The following is a 17,299-nucleotide window of genomic DNA, read 5'->3' on the forward strand; positions in this document are numbered from 1 at the left end:
CAGATTACTGACACTCAATCAATATCCATGTCCACTAGAGGCTGATTAAACAGAACAGATAAAAAGAGAGGGAGAGAGAGAGGAAAGAGAGAGAGAGAGAAAGAGAGAGAGAAATATGGAGAGAATGAAAAGGGGGAGAGAGAGGAATACACACAGAGCTAAACTCAACAAAAAAAAGAAAAAAAAGAAAAAAAAGAAAAAAAGAAAAAAAAAGAAACGTCCTCTCACTGTCAACTGCATTTATTTTCAGCAAACTTAACATGTGTAAGTATTTGTATGAACATAACAAGATTCATGAACTGAGGCATAAACTGAACAAGTTCCACAGACATGTGACTAACAGAAATGGAATAATGTGTCCCTGAACAAAGGGGGGGTCAAAATCAAAAGTAACATTCAGTATCTGGTGTGGCCACCAGCTGCATTGACTTCTTATGGCTGCAGGGGCAGTACTGAGTAGCTTGGATGAAAAGGTTCCTAGAGGTGCCCAGAGTAAACTGCCTGCTCAGTCCCAGTTGCTAATATATGAATATTATTAGTAGTATTGGATAGAAAACACTCTGAAGTTTCTAAAACTGTTTGAATGATGTCTGTCAGTATAACAGAACTCATATGGCAGGCAAAAACCTGAGAAGAAATCCAAACAGGAAGTGGGAAATCTGAGGTTGGTCGATTTTCAACCCAGCCCTTGAATACACAGTGGGATATTGGTTATGTTGCACTTCCTAAGGCTTCCACTAGATGTCAACCATCTTTAGAAACTTGTTTGAGGATTCTACTGTGAAGTGGGACCGCATGAGAGAGGAATGAGTCAGAGGTCTGCCAGCAGTCATGGGCTGGTTATGCGCATTTCACATGAGAGGGAGCTGCGTTCCTTTGCTTTTCTGAAGACAAAGGAATTCTCTGTTTGGAATATTATTGAAGTTTTATGTTAAAAACATACTAAAGATTGATTCCATACATCATTTGACATGTTTCTATGGACAGTAACTGAACTTTTTGACATTTCTTCTGCAACTAGGGAACGCACTTCATGACTTAGGATTTGTTTACAAAACGTGCTAACAAAAGTAGCTCTTTGGACTTCAATGATGGACATTATCGAACAAATCAAACATCTAATGTGGAACTGGGATTCCTGGGAGTGCATTCTGATGAAGATCATCAAAGGTAAGTGAATATTTATAATGTTATTTCTGATTTCTGTTGACTCCAACATGGCGGATATAGCTTTGTTTTCTGAGCGCCGTTCACAGATTATCATGGTTTGCTTTTTCCGTAAAGCTTTTTTGAAATCTGACACAGTGGTTGAGTTAAGGAGAAGTGTATCTATATTTCCATGACTAATAATTGTATTTTCATCGACATTTATAATGAGTAGTTCTGTAAAATTATGTAGCTCTCTGCAATATCACCGGATGTTTTTGGAACTAGTGAACATAACGCTCCAATGTATACTGAGGTTTTTTAAATATAAATATGAACTTTATCGAACAAAACATACATGTATTGTGTAACATGAAGTCCTATGAGTGTCATCTGATGAAGATCATCAAAGGTTAGTGATTAATTTTATCTCTATTTGTGCTTTTTGTGACTCCTCTCTTTGGCTGGAAAATGGCTGTGTTTTTCTGTGGCTTGGCTCTGAAATAACATAATCGTTTGTGATGCTTTTGCTATAAAGCCTATTTGAAATTTGACACTTTGGTGGGATTAACAACAAGATTACATTTAAAATGGTATAAGATGTATGTTTGAGGAATTTTAATTATGAGACTTCTGTTGTTTGAATTTGGCGCTCTGCACTTTCACTGGCTGTTGTCATATCAATCCCGTTAACGGGATTGCAGCCCTAAGAAGTTTAAGTACTGCAGTGCATCTCCTCCAAATGGACTGCACCATATTTTCCAGTTCTTGCTGTGTGATGTTACCTCACCCTTCCACTAAGGCACCTGCATGTTCCCGGATATTTCTGGGGGGAATGGCCCTAACCCTCACCCTCCGATCTAACAGGCCCCAGACATGCTCAATGGGATTGAAATAAACCACAGAATGAGCTGTATGGCTGGTGGCATTGTCATGCTGGAGAGTCATGTCAGGATGAGCCTGCAGGAAGGGTACCACACGAGGGAGGAGGATGTCTTCCCTGTAACACACAGTGTTGAGATTGCCTGCAATGACAACAAGCTCAGTCCAATGATGCTGTGACACCCCGCCCCAGACCATGACAGACCCTCCACCTCCAAATCAATCCTTCTCCAAAGTACAGGCCTCGGTGTAACACTCATTCCTTTGATGATAAACGCGAATCCGACCATCACCCCTGGTGAGACAAAACCGTGACTCGTCAGTGAAGAGCACTTTTTGCCAGTCCTGTCTGGTCCAGTGACGCCCATAGGCGATGTTGTTGCTGGTGATGTCTGGTGAGCACCTGCCTTTACAACAGGCCTACAAGCCCTCAGTCCAGGCTCTCTCAGCCTATTGCGGACAGTCTGAGCACTGATGGAGGGATTGTGCGTTCCTGATGTAACTCGGGCAGTTGTTGTTGCCATCATGTACCTGTCCCGCAGGTGTGATGTTCGGATATACCGATCCTGTGCAGGTGTTGTTACACGTGGTCTGCCACTGCGAGGACGATCAGCTGTCCATCCTGTCTCCCTGTAGCGCTGTCTTAGACGTCTCACAGTACGGACATTGCAATTTATTGCCCTGGCCACATCTGTAGTCCTCATGCCTCCTTGCAGCATGCCTAAGGCACGTTCACGCAGATGAGCAGGGACCCTGGGCATCTTTCTTTTGGTGTTTTTCAGAGTCAGTAGAAAGGCCTCTTTAGTGTCCTAAGTTTTCATAACTGTGGCCTTAATTGCCTACCGTCTGTAAGCTGTTAGTGTCTTAACGACCGTTCCACAAGTGCATGTTCATTAATTGTTTATGGTTCATTGAACAAGCATGGGAAACAGTGTTTAAACCCTTTACGATGAAGATATGTGAAGTTATTTGAATTTTTACGAACTATCTTTGAAAGACAGGGTCCTGAAAAAGGGACGTTTCTTTTTTTGCTGAGTTTCTATACTGTATAATACATTTTAGGTCAGGATAAACCTCTCTAGCCTGACCGTATGAAACCTGGAATTCCCTCACATCCAACAGAGAAAAGTAATTCTTCCACTCTCACTATTCTTTCTTTCTTTGTCTCTCTCCCTACCCTCCATCTTCCCCTGAGAACTAACCTGTCAGTCATTCGTTGCCATGGTTCATCAGAACTGGGGACATAGCCCACTCCTCAGCCACAGGGCTCTGTCAGATTAGCAGTTTAGTGTTTTTAGTCATCAATCTTGTTCTGGAGGCAGGTCTGCAGAGTGATCACGAGCTGGCACAGCCACAAAGTCATAAAAACAGGATTTTAAACCTAACCGTAACCTTAACCCTAACCTTAAACAGACTGCTAACCCTAATGCCTAACCCTAATCTTAAATTAAAGCTGCAATATGTCACTTTTTGAGCGACCCGACAAAATTCATATAGAAATGTGAGTTATAGATATGTCACTCTCATTGAAAACAAGTCTAAGAAGCGATAGATCTGTTCTATGTATGCTATTTCTATGCTTCCCATTCTTAAATGTGTTTTTTGTGTCTTTTACTTTCAGTTTTGTACACTAGCTTCAACCAGCTGAAAATACAATATTTTTGGTTATTGAAAATATATTTCACAGCGGTTTAGATGGTACAATGATTCTCTACACTCTGAGTGGTTGTTTTGTAATATAAACTGAAATTGACAAATTATTACAATTTTAGCAACCAGGAAATGGCGGAGCGATTTCTGCATATTGCATATTTTTTTAAACTTAATTTTTTTTTTGTTTTACCCCCTTTTCTTCCCAATTTCGTGGTATCCAATTGTTTAGTAGTTACTATCTTGTCTCATCGCTACAACTTCCGTACGGGCTCGGGAGAGGCGAAGGTCGAGAGCCGTGCATCCTCCGAAACACAACCCAACCAAGCCGCACTGCTTCTTAACACAGCGCGCATCCAACCAGGAAGCCAGCCGCACCAATGTGTCGGAGGAAACACCGTGCACCTGGCGACTTGGTTAGCGTGCATTGCGCCCGGCCCGCCACAGGAGTCGCTAGTGCGCGATGAGACAAGGATATCTCTACCTGCCAAACCCTCCCCTAACCCGGACAACACTAGGCCAATTGTGCGTCGCCCCATGGACCTCCTGGTCACGGCCGGCTGCGACAGAGCCTGGGCTCGAACCCAGAGTCTCTGGTGGCAGCATATTGCATCTTTAAGACCAAAAACCACATAAAAAAAAAAAAGTACAATATAGCCAATTTTTACTCTGCTGCTTGCCGATATAGCGGAAATCACTCAGTTCTGCCTCCAGGCCAAGATTCATGACAATAAACGTCAACCTGTGTCAGATTACACACTCACATGTCAATCAAATCTCAGGTGTAGGTGTAGGGTTGTGGAGTAAATTATTACATGTATTGAGTTACATGAAATCTGATTACAGAAAACTTTGACTGCAAACTGAATTTTGAAAAACTAGATGATTAACTGTTGGATTACTTTTAAATTGAGAAAGGAAAAAGGTGCAAGTTAAAGTTTGTTCCACCTGAGCGAGTCAAACCACAAGTCAGAGACCACTATGATGACAAACTAAATGCGTTAGTTAGCTAGTTAGCTAGTTAGTTAGTTAGCTAGTTTTTGTCTTCTTCTAATGCCTCATAGGGGGAAAGTAATCCAGAAGTAATCAGATTACGTTACAGAGTTTGGGTTATCCAAAAATAACCATAGTGATTATAATTTTGGACTGTAATGGATTACATTTAGAAATGAACCTACCCAACCCTGCTTAGGTGTGTGTGTAGTTGTTTGTCTGGACATGTTCATATCTGTATGACACACTACATGGTCAAAAGTATGTGGACACCCCTTCAAATGACTGGATTCAGCTATTTCAGCCACACCCGTTGCTGACAGGTGTATAAAACAAACACACAGCTATGCAATCTCCATAGACAAACATTGGCAGTAGAATGTCCCATACTCAAGAGCTCAGTGACTTTCAACGTGGCACTGTCATAGGAAGCCACCTTTCCAACATGTCAGTTCGTAAAAATTGTCTGTCCTCTGTTTCAACACTCACTACTGAGTTCCAATCTGCCTCTTGAAACAACGTCAGCACAAGAGCTGCTCATCGGGAGCTTCATGAAATAGGTTTCCATGGCCGAGCAGCTGACACAAGCCTAAGATCACCATGTGCAATACCAAGCGTTGGCTGGAGTGGAGTAAAGCTCACCGCCATTGAACTATGGAGCAGTGGAAATGCGTTCTCTGGAGTAAACATCTGGCAGTCCGACGGACGAATCTGGGTTTGTCGGATGCCAGGAGAATACTACCTGCCCGACTGCATAATGGTGCATGACTGCAATAATGGTCTTGGCATGTTTTTCATGGATCGGGCTAGGCCCCTTAGTTCCAGTTAAGGGAAATCTTAACACTACAGAATACAATTACATTCTAGACGATTCTGTCCTTCCAACTTTGTGGCAACAGTTTGGGGAAGGCTCTTTCGTATTTTAGCATGACAATGTACACAAAACGAGGTCCATACAGAAATGGTTTGTTGCGATTGGTTTGGAAGAACTTGACTGGCCTGCACAGAGCCCTGACCTCAACCCCATCGAACACCTTTGGGATGAATTGGAATGCCGACTGCCTAATTGCCCAACATCAATGCCCGACCTCACTAATGCTCTTGTGGCTGAATGGAAGCAAGTCCCCGCATAAATGTTCCAACATCTAGTGGAAAGCCTTCCCAGAAGAGTGGAGGCTGTTATAGCAGAAAAGGGGGGAGCAACTCTATATTAATGCCCATGATTTTGGAATGAGATGTTTGACGAGCAGATGTCCACATACTTTTGGCTATGTAGTGTATTTGTGTGTGCAAGTGTGTTTGTATGTATGTGTGTGTTTCACTACATCAACTATACTACACTTCCCAGGCCTCTTGCTGTTCACAGACACACACAGGCACACTAGCACACAATCTGGGAGAGACCCACCAGTTCCCACTGCATGGGCCAGAGAGGGTCGTTGAAGGTCAGGGAAGGACTCAGTTGGTCTCCAGTCTTCAAAGAGTCCTGTCGACGGCTGGGTAACTCACTCTGCTGCTCCTGCAAACCTGACAGACAGACAGACAGACAGACAGGAACATATGAGACGTGGGTATGAATACACTACAATTTAGTGTTAGCCTGTGAGTAAGCTAGCACGCAAGCATTTCATTGCACCTTTTATACATGCTCTAAACTGTTTACTGGAGTTTTTTAAATCCTTTGTAATGGGGATATGTCCTTATTTCAGCCATTGTGTGTGTGTGTGTGTGTGTGTGTGTGTGTGTGTGTGTGTGTGTGTATGAATAAGTGCGTGTAATTGTTTTGGTGTATTTGTTTTGGTGTGTGCGTGTGTATGCGCGGGAGTGCACACGTGCGTGTTTGTGTGTGTATGTGTGTGTTGTTGTTGCTGTGTACTCTGAGACCAGGAAGTCCCTCCACTCCACCCAGTGGTGAAAGGCCTCCCTGAATTCCCCTCTCTCCAGTGATGTGGAATACTGCTGCCAGATTACCATAGCATTACCATATCATTACCATAACATTACCACAGCACAGCTTGTGTCGGTGTCTGTGGACATGGTATCAGCTCATCAAGAGATTCAACCTCACCCCACATATATCACCCACACTACCACTCTCTCTCCCTCACTCTCTCCCTCGGCTCTCTCGCTCTCCCCATCACTCTCTCATCTCTCTCTCTCATCACTCTCTCCGGCTGCTCATCTCTCTCTCACGTCAATGTGCGATCAGGGTAAAGTGGTGAAAACAAATTAACAAAAGAACTGTAACGAAAAATCGATGAATATAGATTTGATCAATAATCAATTTCTTCATGTTTCTTCCTGCATGATCAAATTGATTTCTGAACACTGGTACAAAAGGATCTGGTACAAAATGCGCAGAGCCAGGGAAAAGGCAGCCTTGCCATGTGCCTGCCTTTTTCAGTCCTTCAAACACAATGCAAGGCATTGACATGATTTTTCTACCTTATACTGCCAGCTGACGGACCCTGAAAGGCAGGCATAGAGCGTCACTGCCTTTCAAGTGTCCCTATGTCCCTAGCCGGCCTTAGAGCTCACCTCTCACTCTTGTCAGTTTTTCTTTCTATGTTTCACTCTCACTCCCCTTGCTGTCTCACACACATACACCCTCTCCCTCTTTTCCTTCCCTTCTCCCTCTACCTCTCTCCCTCTCTCTTCTCCAGGAGCAGAGGGTGAGCGAGGCATGTCCATGGCTGGAAGCACGTCCCAGTCTGCACAGCGAGAAGACGAGAGAGAGAGAGAGAGAGAGAGAGAGAGAGAGAGAGAGAGAGAGAGAGTGATAGAGAGGAGAGAGAGAGAGAGAGAGAGAGAGAGAGAGATAAGAGGAGAGAGAGAGAGAAGAGGAGGGAGAGAGAGGGAGAGAGAGAGAGAGAGAGAGAAGAGGAGAGAGAAGAGGAGAGAGAGAGAGAGAGAAGAGGAGGGAGAGAGAGAGAGAAGAGGAGAGAGAGAGAGAGAAGTGGAGGGAGAGAGAGAGAGAGCGCGAGAGAGAGAGAGAGAGAGAGAGGAGGCTCACCGCAGCACTACGTGAGTCATCACACACTCCTGCAAACCCACCCACAACCCCCACTAACACAAAGCAGAGAGAACACATACATGCACACATATGCTTAACGTTACATACGTGTGGACACATACACAGACACACAATTACAAAATCAAGCCTCTGCAAATACACACATGTATAGTATACGACACACACACACACACACACACACACACACACACACACACACACACACACACACACACACACACACACACACACACACACACACACACACACACACACACACGTATTCTGTCTCTTAGTGATAACTCACTGTGGTGTGGGTCCAGTCCTCTGATAACAGCTCTCTTGTCTCTGTAGTGAGTCTGTTGTCTCTGGACCCACCTCACCTAGAGAACCAACACACAGCACAGGTTAACATAAATACAACATTAATACAACCACAACCATTAAATATGCATTATGAAGAAATCATTCTCCTATTTCCTGGTTGCTAAAGTTGTAGTAGTTTGCCTCATTTTTGTTTATGAGACAAAACAAGCAGGTATAGTGTAGAGAATCATTGCACCATCTAAAATATTGTACCGCTATCTAAACTATTCTACCACTGTGAAATATATTTTCCAAAACCAAAATGATTGTATTTTCAGCAAAAACTAGACTTAAAAACGAGAAGCATAGAAATAGCGCACATAGAACAGCTCTACCACAACTTAGACTTGCTTTCAATGAGAATAAAATATCTATAACTGACATGTTCATTTTGTCAGGTAGCCCAAAGAGTAACATACTGCAGCTTTAATACATTAATACAGAATGATTCTCCTTATAGAAATCAAGTGTTATTTGTATGTGAAAACATTTTCTCTGTTGTATTTGTTGGTTGCCTGCAATGGCCTGGTGCTAATGCTAATGCTAACCTTCTAATGCTAATATTAGCCCTAATAGAGTGTAGGAGCAGAGGGTGGATTGGACCGGATGGGACACTGGTCTGGGGTCTCCATTGGGGACGGGCCAGGGAACAAAGGAAGCCTTTGATGCCACAGCTATCCCTCCTCATCAGTTCAAAGGGATGTTCTCTCACTCTCTTTCTCAATCTCTCTTTCCAGGTTAAACACAACTGCCCTAAAAAAAAAAACCACCTGCACCACTCTCTCTCTCTCTCTCTCTTTCTCTCATACACACACAAACACACACACAAACATGCACGCACACACACACGCACGCGCACGCACACACACACACACACACACACACACACACACACACACACACACACACACACACACACACTCCACTTTTAGATCTGTGCATGACTCCTATTGTAGTCTCTCACACCGTATCTGACATGCACTTGAAGCACAGAGGAGGAGGCTAAAATAAATAACGTTCAATAGGACACTGCCATCTTTCATGTGCTAAAAGCTTCTTGGCTTTATTTCCCTTTCAATTGTTCAATTAGGATTGTGTGTGTGTGCGTGCATGTGCGTGTGCGTGTGTGTGTACAATACTGTGTCTGTTCTATATTATCTAGAGTCAACTTATACACTCAGGAGAGGGTGTTTAACAGAGTGTGTACTTCACAAGTGCTTCTGAATTCTAATGGTCACCCAGAACATTGATATAAAACAAATGAATTTAAAGACGCATCTACACATATCACGAAACATTGAAAGGACAAGTCAAGGCAAACAATGTATGTGTATGGCTTTTCAAGTCTTGAATAACAAGTATAGACAAACCATGCAAGGCTTCATCATAATGTTGATTAGAGAAGCCACATTTTCCAGAGTGTTTTTCAGAGTTTTCTTCAACAACAAAGACAACAGCAATAGCCACACTTTCAAAAACAACAACAACAGATAACACCAACAGATACAACTGGGCTATGCGAGACGCCTACAGACAGTGAATTCCTCTAATTCACATGTCCACTTGAAAATGTGTCCTCTTTTTGGCTGGCGTGTGTGAATGATTGCCTACTGCTGAATGGACCTGGGTGGAGGGGAATGGGAAACTTGGCACAGGCCCCACAACCAGGTACTGTAGACACACACAGACAGGTTGAGGATGTGGAGCAGTCAGCCCATTCACCGGTCTGTATTAAAAACTAGCAACATGCCACAGCTGAGTAGGTAACACTTTTATTTGGATAAATGTACGGGTACCTACATAAGTAAGGACTTTGTAGCGGCAACCAACAACATCTAGTTGCCAGTGCCGTCCTAGAAGACTGAGGTCTTTAGGGTTGCAGTGATTTTGACAGTAACTTAGCGAAGAGGCAAGTAAAGTTCATGTATTTCATATTGCAGTACACCTACTGTAATCTAAATACAGTATCAAAGCAAGTACTGTGTAAAAGCAAACAGTACAATACCGTAGAATTGACTCTATTATACTGTAAAAAAGTACAATTCTACTGTAATTGTAATGAATGGATGGATGAATGGAATTAATTGAGGGGAGATGAGATTTGTATTTCGCAGTGTTTTACTGTAATTACATAGGATTGGTGCAAGTAGGTTGGCTGCTAGGTCATTTGTTTACACATTTCAGCCTATGTGAATATTTGCTTTTTATATCACATGCATAGAGACCTTAACAATGGCTTCCAAGATGTCAGCGACTACAGGGCAAATCAGACCGAAAAGATACGGCAAAATGCTCAACAATTAAATGTGTAAGACTTGATGCCACTCCAATCTGTCCCTAATACATTTTAAATTAATGGGGCACTACTACCACATACTAGTTCAATTGGCACAGCACTCTCACTAACGAGCGCAAATGTAGCCTCTTTCAAGGCACGACTCAAAATATGTGAATGAGCCAGAATCAACAATGCATCCACTAGTTGTCAAAAGGTTTTTGGCGCTCCAAAAATACGGTACGGTAATGTATTCTGTAGAATGGAATTACGGTACCATTCAAAGTACAGCAATTATTTCTCCACCCACATTTCCCCACAATCACCATAATTTACAGTATGCTGCAGTAAAACGTTTCACAGTATTTTACTATTGACAATACCCCAAATGACCGTATAAATTACAATTTTCTGACAGTGTAGGTAGGTAGGTACCCTTATTCCTGCCATCAGTGACACCTGCCACTGTGCGTGTGTTTGTAAGGCTTCCAATAGCAGCAACAACGTCTGTATCCCCACAGGGAAAAACAATGAGGAAACTGGGAGACATGCGCTAGGTTGAGACAGGGGGTTGGGAATCTAAACAATGTTTCCAAACACCCCCCCCCCACCCACACACACACACACACACACCCCTGGTGCTCTGTTGGCAAATACCACTCCCAATCCCTTATGTCCTTCACCGAGCCAGCCATCACAGCTTAGCCAAGTGAGCAGTGCTGCCCACTTCCTCATACACACTCATTCTCCTCAGTCTACTAGTACACACACACACACACACACACACACACACACACACACACACACACACACACACACACACAGACACACACACACACACACACACACACACACACACACACACACACACACACACACACACACACACACACACACACACACACACACACAGAGAGATAATGGCCATTTGATTGGACATGTGCCCTTGTACCTAGCACCTCCCCTCCCAGAGAGGACCAGCCAGGACACTGTGATCAATACACATGATAGGGAGCTAATCGCTCTCTGTCAGGACCTGGGCCTGCCAGCTCCTAACGGCACACTCACAGGGGAGCCGTGTGTGTATGAGTGTGCGTGAGTGTGTGTGTGTGTCCATGCATGTGTGCCCATGTGTGTGCGTGTGTCTTAATGGCAGATTCAGAGTCTTTGGGGAGGCTCACTCACGTTCTGCCCCAGGGACGTGGGCCATTGACCATGCAGTCTGTGACACTGACCCCTCCACAGTCAATGCATTCATCATCCAGCAATGACATGTATGCAGGCACACGCACACACACACACACACATTGTACAGACACACACATTCGCAAACCTGTGCAAACAGACATGAGCAAACATAAAACACACACACACACACACACACACACACACACACACACACACACACACACACACACACACACACACACACACACACACACACACACACACACACACACACACACAACAAAGCCTATTGCTTCTATACCCAGAAAAAAACTCCCTTTCTTTCTTTCTTTCTTCCTCCCTCTCTCTCTCTCGCTCTACCACATAGAGAACACAAAGTGAGCCATTGTAATGCAAACCCAAGTTCAAAACAAAAGATGACCACCTGAAGCTGACATTTTCCAAATCACAATGAAGTGTGGCCAGATGGAGAGAGAACCGGAGAGGCTGAAAGAGAGACTGAGAGATTAATGGAGAAAGAGATGAGGAGACAGCTATGATAAACAAACTGGTTGAAAGAGTATGTGTGTTTCTGAAAGGCAGCAAGAGGGTGAGAGACAGAGTGAGAGACAGAGTGAGAGACAGAGTGATAGACAGAGTGAGAGACAAAGTGAGAGACAGAGCGAGAGAGCGAGAGAGCGAGAGAGAAAGTGTGAGGAAGAAGGAGATAGAGGGAGAGGGATGATAAACAGGTGGGAGAGGGAGGAAGACAGAGAGGGACAGAAGGTAAGCAGGAATGAGTGAAATTGAGGGAATGAGTGAGAGAGAGAGACAGAGCAAGAGAGAGTGAAGGAGAGAGAGAGAGAGAGAGAGAGCAGGAACGAGTGTGAGTGAGGGCGGGCGATGGCAGCCAGCTGCAGCCGTGCGATACGGGCAGAGCAGACACTGGGAACTGCGCAGATATCACGGCTGACATTTCGGGCTCGACTACCCCCCACGGCCCCCTGGGATGCGGGCGCTAGCGCCAGTGTGCCCCTGTCAATCACCCCGCTCCCTGTCACTCTGCCGGCTGTCTGTCTGTCTGCCCCAGCCCATTATGGCGAAGTGGAGTGGGGTCGCACGCCAACGCTACCACTAGCATTGCCACCCCACGCCTAGACGCACGCCACTGGTCCCTATCTCCTCCTCTTTCCTCTCCCTCCTTCTCTCCTCTCTCCATCCTCTCCCTCACTGACAGCCTGACCACAGAGACATGGGAGACGGGAGGGGGAGAAAGCGAGGAAAGGGGGAGGTTGACGGACAAAGAGACAGGGAGGGAGAGAAGGGGGGAAAACACAGAGAGGGGGATATGTGTAGGGAGAAAGAAAGGTGGAGAATGAAGAGAGGGAGGATGGACCAGAGTGAGAGACAAAATGGAGATTGAGTGAGGCTGAATGTGAGAGGCAAATGGACAGGACGAAGGTTAGAGGATATTACAGAGGCGAGAGAAAGGGGGAAGGATGGAGAGCAGAAAGAAGAGGCCAAGGTGGAAGACAGGGGAGGGATAAGGAAGATACACTCTACCCCCTCTCGCCTTCTTTCCCTGCACCTTTAGTCCCCTAGACTCCCTCTCCCACTCCCTCCCTCCCTCCCTCCCCTCTCCTCTTTGACTCCCTCTCCTCCCTCCATCTCTCCCTCCGCCAAGGCCCTGTGTGCTGCTCACTCTATTGTGTCAGCCTTCAGAAGCTCTCAGTTTGAGTGGCAGGCCGTCACAGATCAGCTCCCTGCTAAAGCGGCCTGGCAGGCCGGGGTGACGGGCCAGGAAGGGATCTAAGTGGGTTTATCAGCGCTTCTTAACGCCTCTCCAGCTCCCTGACACAAAAGAGAGGGGTATTAAACATCTAAAGCAAACCAAAAAGCGTGAAAGCTCCTTATAGGGCCGTGGGATTGCGGATGTGACTGGAGTCTTAAAAAAAACACACACAACACCGACAGAGAGAGAGAGAGAGAGAGAGAGAGAGAGAGAGAGAGAGAGAGAGAGAGAGAGAGAGAGAGAGAGAGAGAGAGAGAGAAAGATAAAGAGAGAGAGAGGTTGGAGAGAAAGAGAGAGAAAATAAATCAAATGTTTTTCCATCCTTGGGAGGAGGATAGGAGCATGGAGAGGGGGAAGGGCGGGAGAGGAGGAGAGTATTGTGGGGTATCGTTGGAATCAGAAGCCAAATCAAACCTCTACACAACAATGAGGTTGAAACGGCAGGGAAATCATCAAAGAGAAACACTGTAGACACAGAACACCATCCTTATTCTGAGTGTGTGCTATTTTTCTTATTTACAGTGTGTGTACATGAGTCAGCTGTATTTGAGTACATACAGTGTTGTATGTGTGTATAAATGAAGGAATATTAAAGCCACAGTGTGTAACGTTTCTGTAAGTTAATAACGATATGTTTCATTTTTATTATATGATTTAACTTAATGAGATTAGTAAAAAGAATTCTACATTTTAAAAATGACCTCATCTTTACCACAGAAAAAAGCACCTAAAAATATTTTTGTTTTACTTGCGTTGTGACTGGGGTATTTGTAAACAAATGATTTATAGCTTCAAATCCTGTTTTTTTGCGTTTGCTCAAATGGTTGACATCTTTCAGGTTTTGCACCAATGAAGTAGTGTATTAGTAGTGTGTATTAGTGTGTTCTGCACTGGGGGTGATTTGGATGTACACTGGGAGTGTGCGTGTGCATGTGTGTGCCTTTGTGTGTGTGTGTGTGTGTGTGTGTGTGTTCTTTTATTCCTCACTAGCAGTAACATGTGTGTAGGTCAAAAGCCGGTGGGGGGTCTGTGTCTGAGACGCTCCGTAAAAGGTCACTGTGGAGTTCAGTCTCTGAGAATCAGTCTGTGTGTGTGTGTGTGTGTGTGTGTGTGTGTGTGTGTGTGTGTGTGTGTGTGTGTGTTCCCCCAGGGAGCGTGATCCAGGTGAGATGGCTGAGACAGGTGAATCAAGAGTGTGCGTCATAGAGCCGAGAGAGAGAGAGAGAGAGAGAGAGAGAGAGAGAGAGAGAGAGAGAGAGAGAGAGAGAGAGAGAGAGAGAGAGAGAGAGAGAGAGAGTCTGATCTCATTCTGTTTTACGTCACACAGACATGCCCTCTGAAGACTGGGAAATGATATTACTGTCAGAGCGTCTGAAGGCTCACACTCACACTGCAGTTAGCCTAGCAGCTTCACTCAGCACAGCAGACTCAGTCAGCCAGTCTCTGTGTGTGTGTGTGTGTGTGTGCTTATGTGTGCAGGTGCGAGTGTGTGCTGTTCATGCACGTGTGTGCGTACGTTGAGAACTTATCTGCGTGTTGTCTCAGACCTCTAAGATCTCTGTGATGAGCGGCTTTCCAAAGGCTTGGTAATCATATAATTAGCAATGTAATTAGCACAATGGCTAATTGTTGCTTTGCTCAGGCTGCATGAGTCGGGATTACATGGTGACAAACCCACACTCCCTCGCGGGGACCACAACGGACCATTCCTCCACCATGCCTCTCTCTCTCTTTCTCTCTCTTTCTTTCTTTCTCTCTCTCTCTCTCTCTCTCTCTCTTTCTCTGAGAGAGATAATGTCTGTTTACAATCTCCCCACATTGCCCTCACATCACATCCACAGACTCACTGATCTCTATGCCATCTGGATGTCATAGTATAACTTACTATACATTTCCTGTGTCTCAGTTTATTGCTTTAAATGTGTTTGCTTGTACAGTATGTGCTACTGCAATTCAGCTTTTAGCTGCCATTATACACATGAAACAAGACTCAACTCAAAACTCAAGATGGTCTACATTGGTTGACTGCTTCTGGGACTGCTTCTGCATTTCATAATGGTCTGTTGTTGGCACCCCAAGACTGACAACCAGACTAGGCTAACCACCAATCCTATCAAATAAAGATGCAAGCCCCGTGGAGCTCACGTACATTATACTGGTAGACACATCCACTGGACGCTGTCAACTGAGCTGAAAACAAGTCAGAGAAAAGCTGAGGCTCAGGGGTTGTAGAGCAGAGCAGCAGGCCTTGGCTACAGCCCAGGTAGCACACCAATTATATTTGTCGCACGCGCACACACACGAATAAAAGTCTCTCATAAACCTATTCAAATATTGACTGTTTTTAAACCCCTCCAAAATACAATTAAGCAGATTATATTAGTCTGAAACAGGAGTTCTAGGTCTCACACTCCTAAACATAGGTGATCATGTTACAGAGAGTGATGTCAGAGCTGTATTTCCACTCTATAGTACATCCTGAACAGGCGGGTTAAACGTCAACCCCCAACCAATGGGAACGGAGAGGAGAACGTAAATGTACATGTAATGTAAATACAATATACCTGTATAATGAGGGTTACAGCCGGGAAACTACCACGGTGGTACAACGTAAACACGCAATATTTCTGTGTGCAATGTTTCATGATTACAAAAACATTATTTGTGCCATCCATTACGTTTGAGATTCATTACCAAATATGCAATATTTCAGAGTGTGAATTCATTTTCACCTAAAGTTAAGATGCTAGAAAAGTAATTAAACTTACAATTTAATGAAATCATGAAGCATACATGGGAGTCACTAGAGATTGTGCATAAATTACTTCAATTAATCACACGGAGTCTGATTCAGATGGTAAAAGTTAGAGGATCTTCTCTCTGCTGTAGGGGGTATTGTGTGTGTGTGTGTGTGTGTGTGTGTGTGTGTGTGTGTGTGTGTGTGTGTGTGTGTGTAAGTGTGTGTGTGTGTGTGTGTGTGTGTGTTGTGCGTAAAGGTGTAGTCTGTTTGTGGATGCGTGCGAGCGTGTGTGTGTGCTTGCACGCATCCGTGCATGTGTGTGTGAGGGGTCAGGACAGTGAATGACGAGTGTGATAGGGGTGTGTGTGTGTGTGTGAGGGGTCAGGACAGTGAATGACGTGTGTGATAGGGGCGCAGGGTTTGGTAAAGGGCCAGGTCTACAGGGGAGAAAGAGAGAGGCGACTTTAGAGAGAGGACACAGGATGTGCCACAGCCCTGTTCTCCCCTCCAGTCGCCCCATGCTGTCATGGGATGTCGCCGCGGGTGACAGTTGCCCTAGCAACGCCTCGGTGCGAGGAGGCTGCATGCTCGGAGGGTTATGCAGAGCGGGGATGGGGTGATGGAGGTGGTACAAAAGGGTTGGGATGGGGAGGAGGCGGAGGTGCTAGGGGGGCTCTGTACCAAAGAGGTAAACATCAACACACACTTTCTCTTTTTTCTCATCAACACTAGGCTTGATTAAAGCACTAGCGAAAAAACTAAATGAGCCCTCATTTACATATACATGCTGCGTAAAATTAAAACTCATGCTTTGGTGTGAATTCCCTTCGAACAGTGGTAAGTATATCCAATAACCACATCGAAAAAAAAGCTGAATAGTTTCTCTTTACTCTTCACACCAGTTTCCTACCATGTTCTACAGACAGTGTACACTAAACCAACATATCACCACATAACATATAACCCCACTATAATGTATGCATATACAGTATGGATACAACACAGGCACTGTTGGTGTTCTGTGTCTCTGTGCTCATAGCAGATGGAGTTGGTAATAGCTTCTCCTAACCACTGATATGGGGTCAGCTATTCTATCATCCCATTGATGGTTAGGATTAGGGATATGGTTATCTGACCCTAGATCAGTGGTTAAATATTCTACCTGGAGTGCAGTAGATACTCACCCCTGTTCTTTCTGCCAGGGTGTTCACCAGGGCAGCTCTGTCAGGGCGCCCCCTGCTGTCTCTCAGGGTGAAGTGGCCCTCCAGGTTGCCT

General features: G+C 44.7%; 1 protein-coding gene across 1 annotated transcript in view; it reads right to left on the bottom strand.

Moving 5' to 3' along the window:
* LOC149984560 (neuroendocrine convertase 1-like) overlaps window positions 1-17,299 on the bottom strand; it is a 44,396-nt gene that overhangs the window by 16,880 nt on the left and 10,217 nt on the right. Inside the window, exons 3-5 of the mRNA XM_090230582.1 lie at window positions 17,209-17,299; window positions 7,992-8,067; window positions 6,080-6,198 (exon numbers count right to left, since the gene is read on the bottom strand). The exon at window positions 17,209-17,299 is cut by the window's right edge and continues 2 nt beyond it. Of these exons, the coding sequence (XP_090086708.1) occupies window positions 6,080-6,198; window positions 7,992-8,067; window positions 17,209-17,299 (286 nt within the window). The remainder of the gene's footprint in view (window positions 1-6,079; window positions 6,199-7,991; window positions 8,068-17,208) is intronic.

Source organism: Oncorhynchus mykiss, chromosome 3 (assembly GCF_057628025.1).
Source record: "Oncorhynchus mykiss isolate SJ-2025 chromosome 3, ASM5762802v1, whole genome shotgun sequence".
Taxonomy (NCBI): Eukaryota; Metazoa; Chordata; class Actinopteri; order Salmoniformes; family Salmonidae; genus Oncorhynchus; species Oncorhynchus mykiss.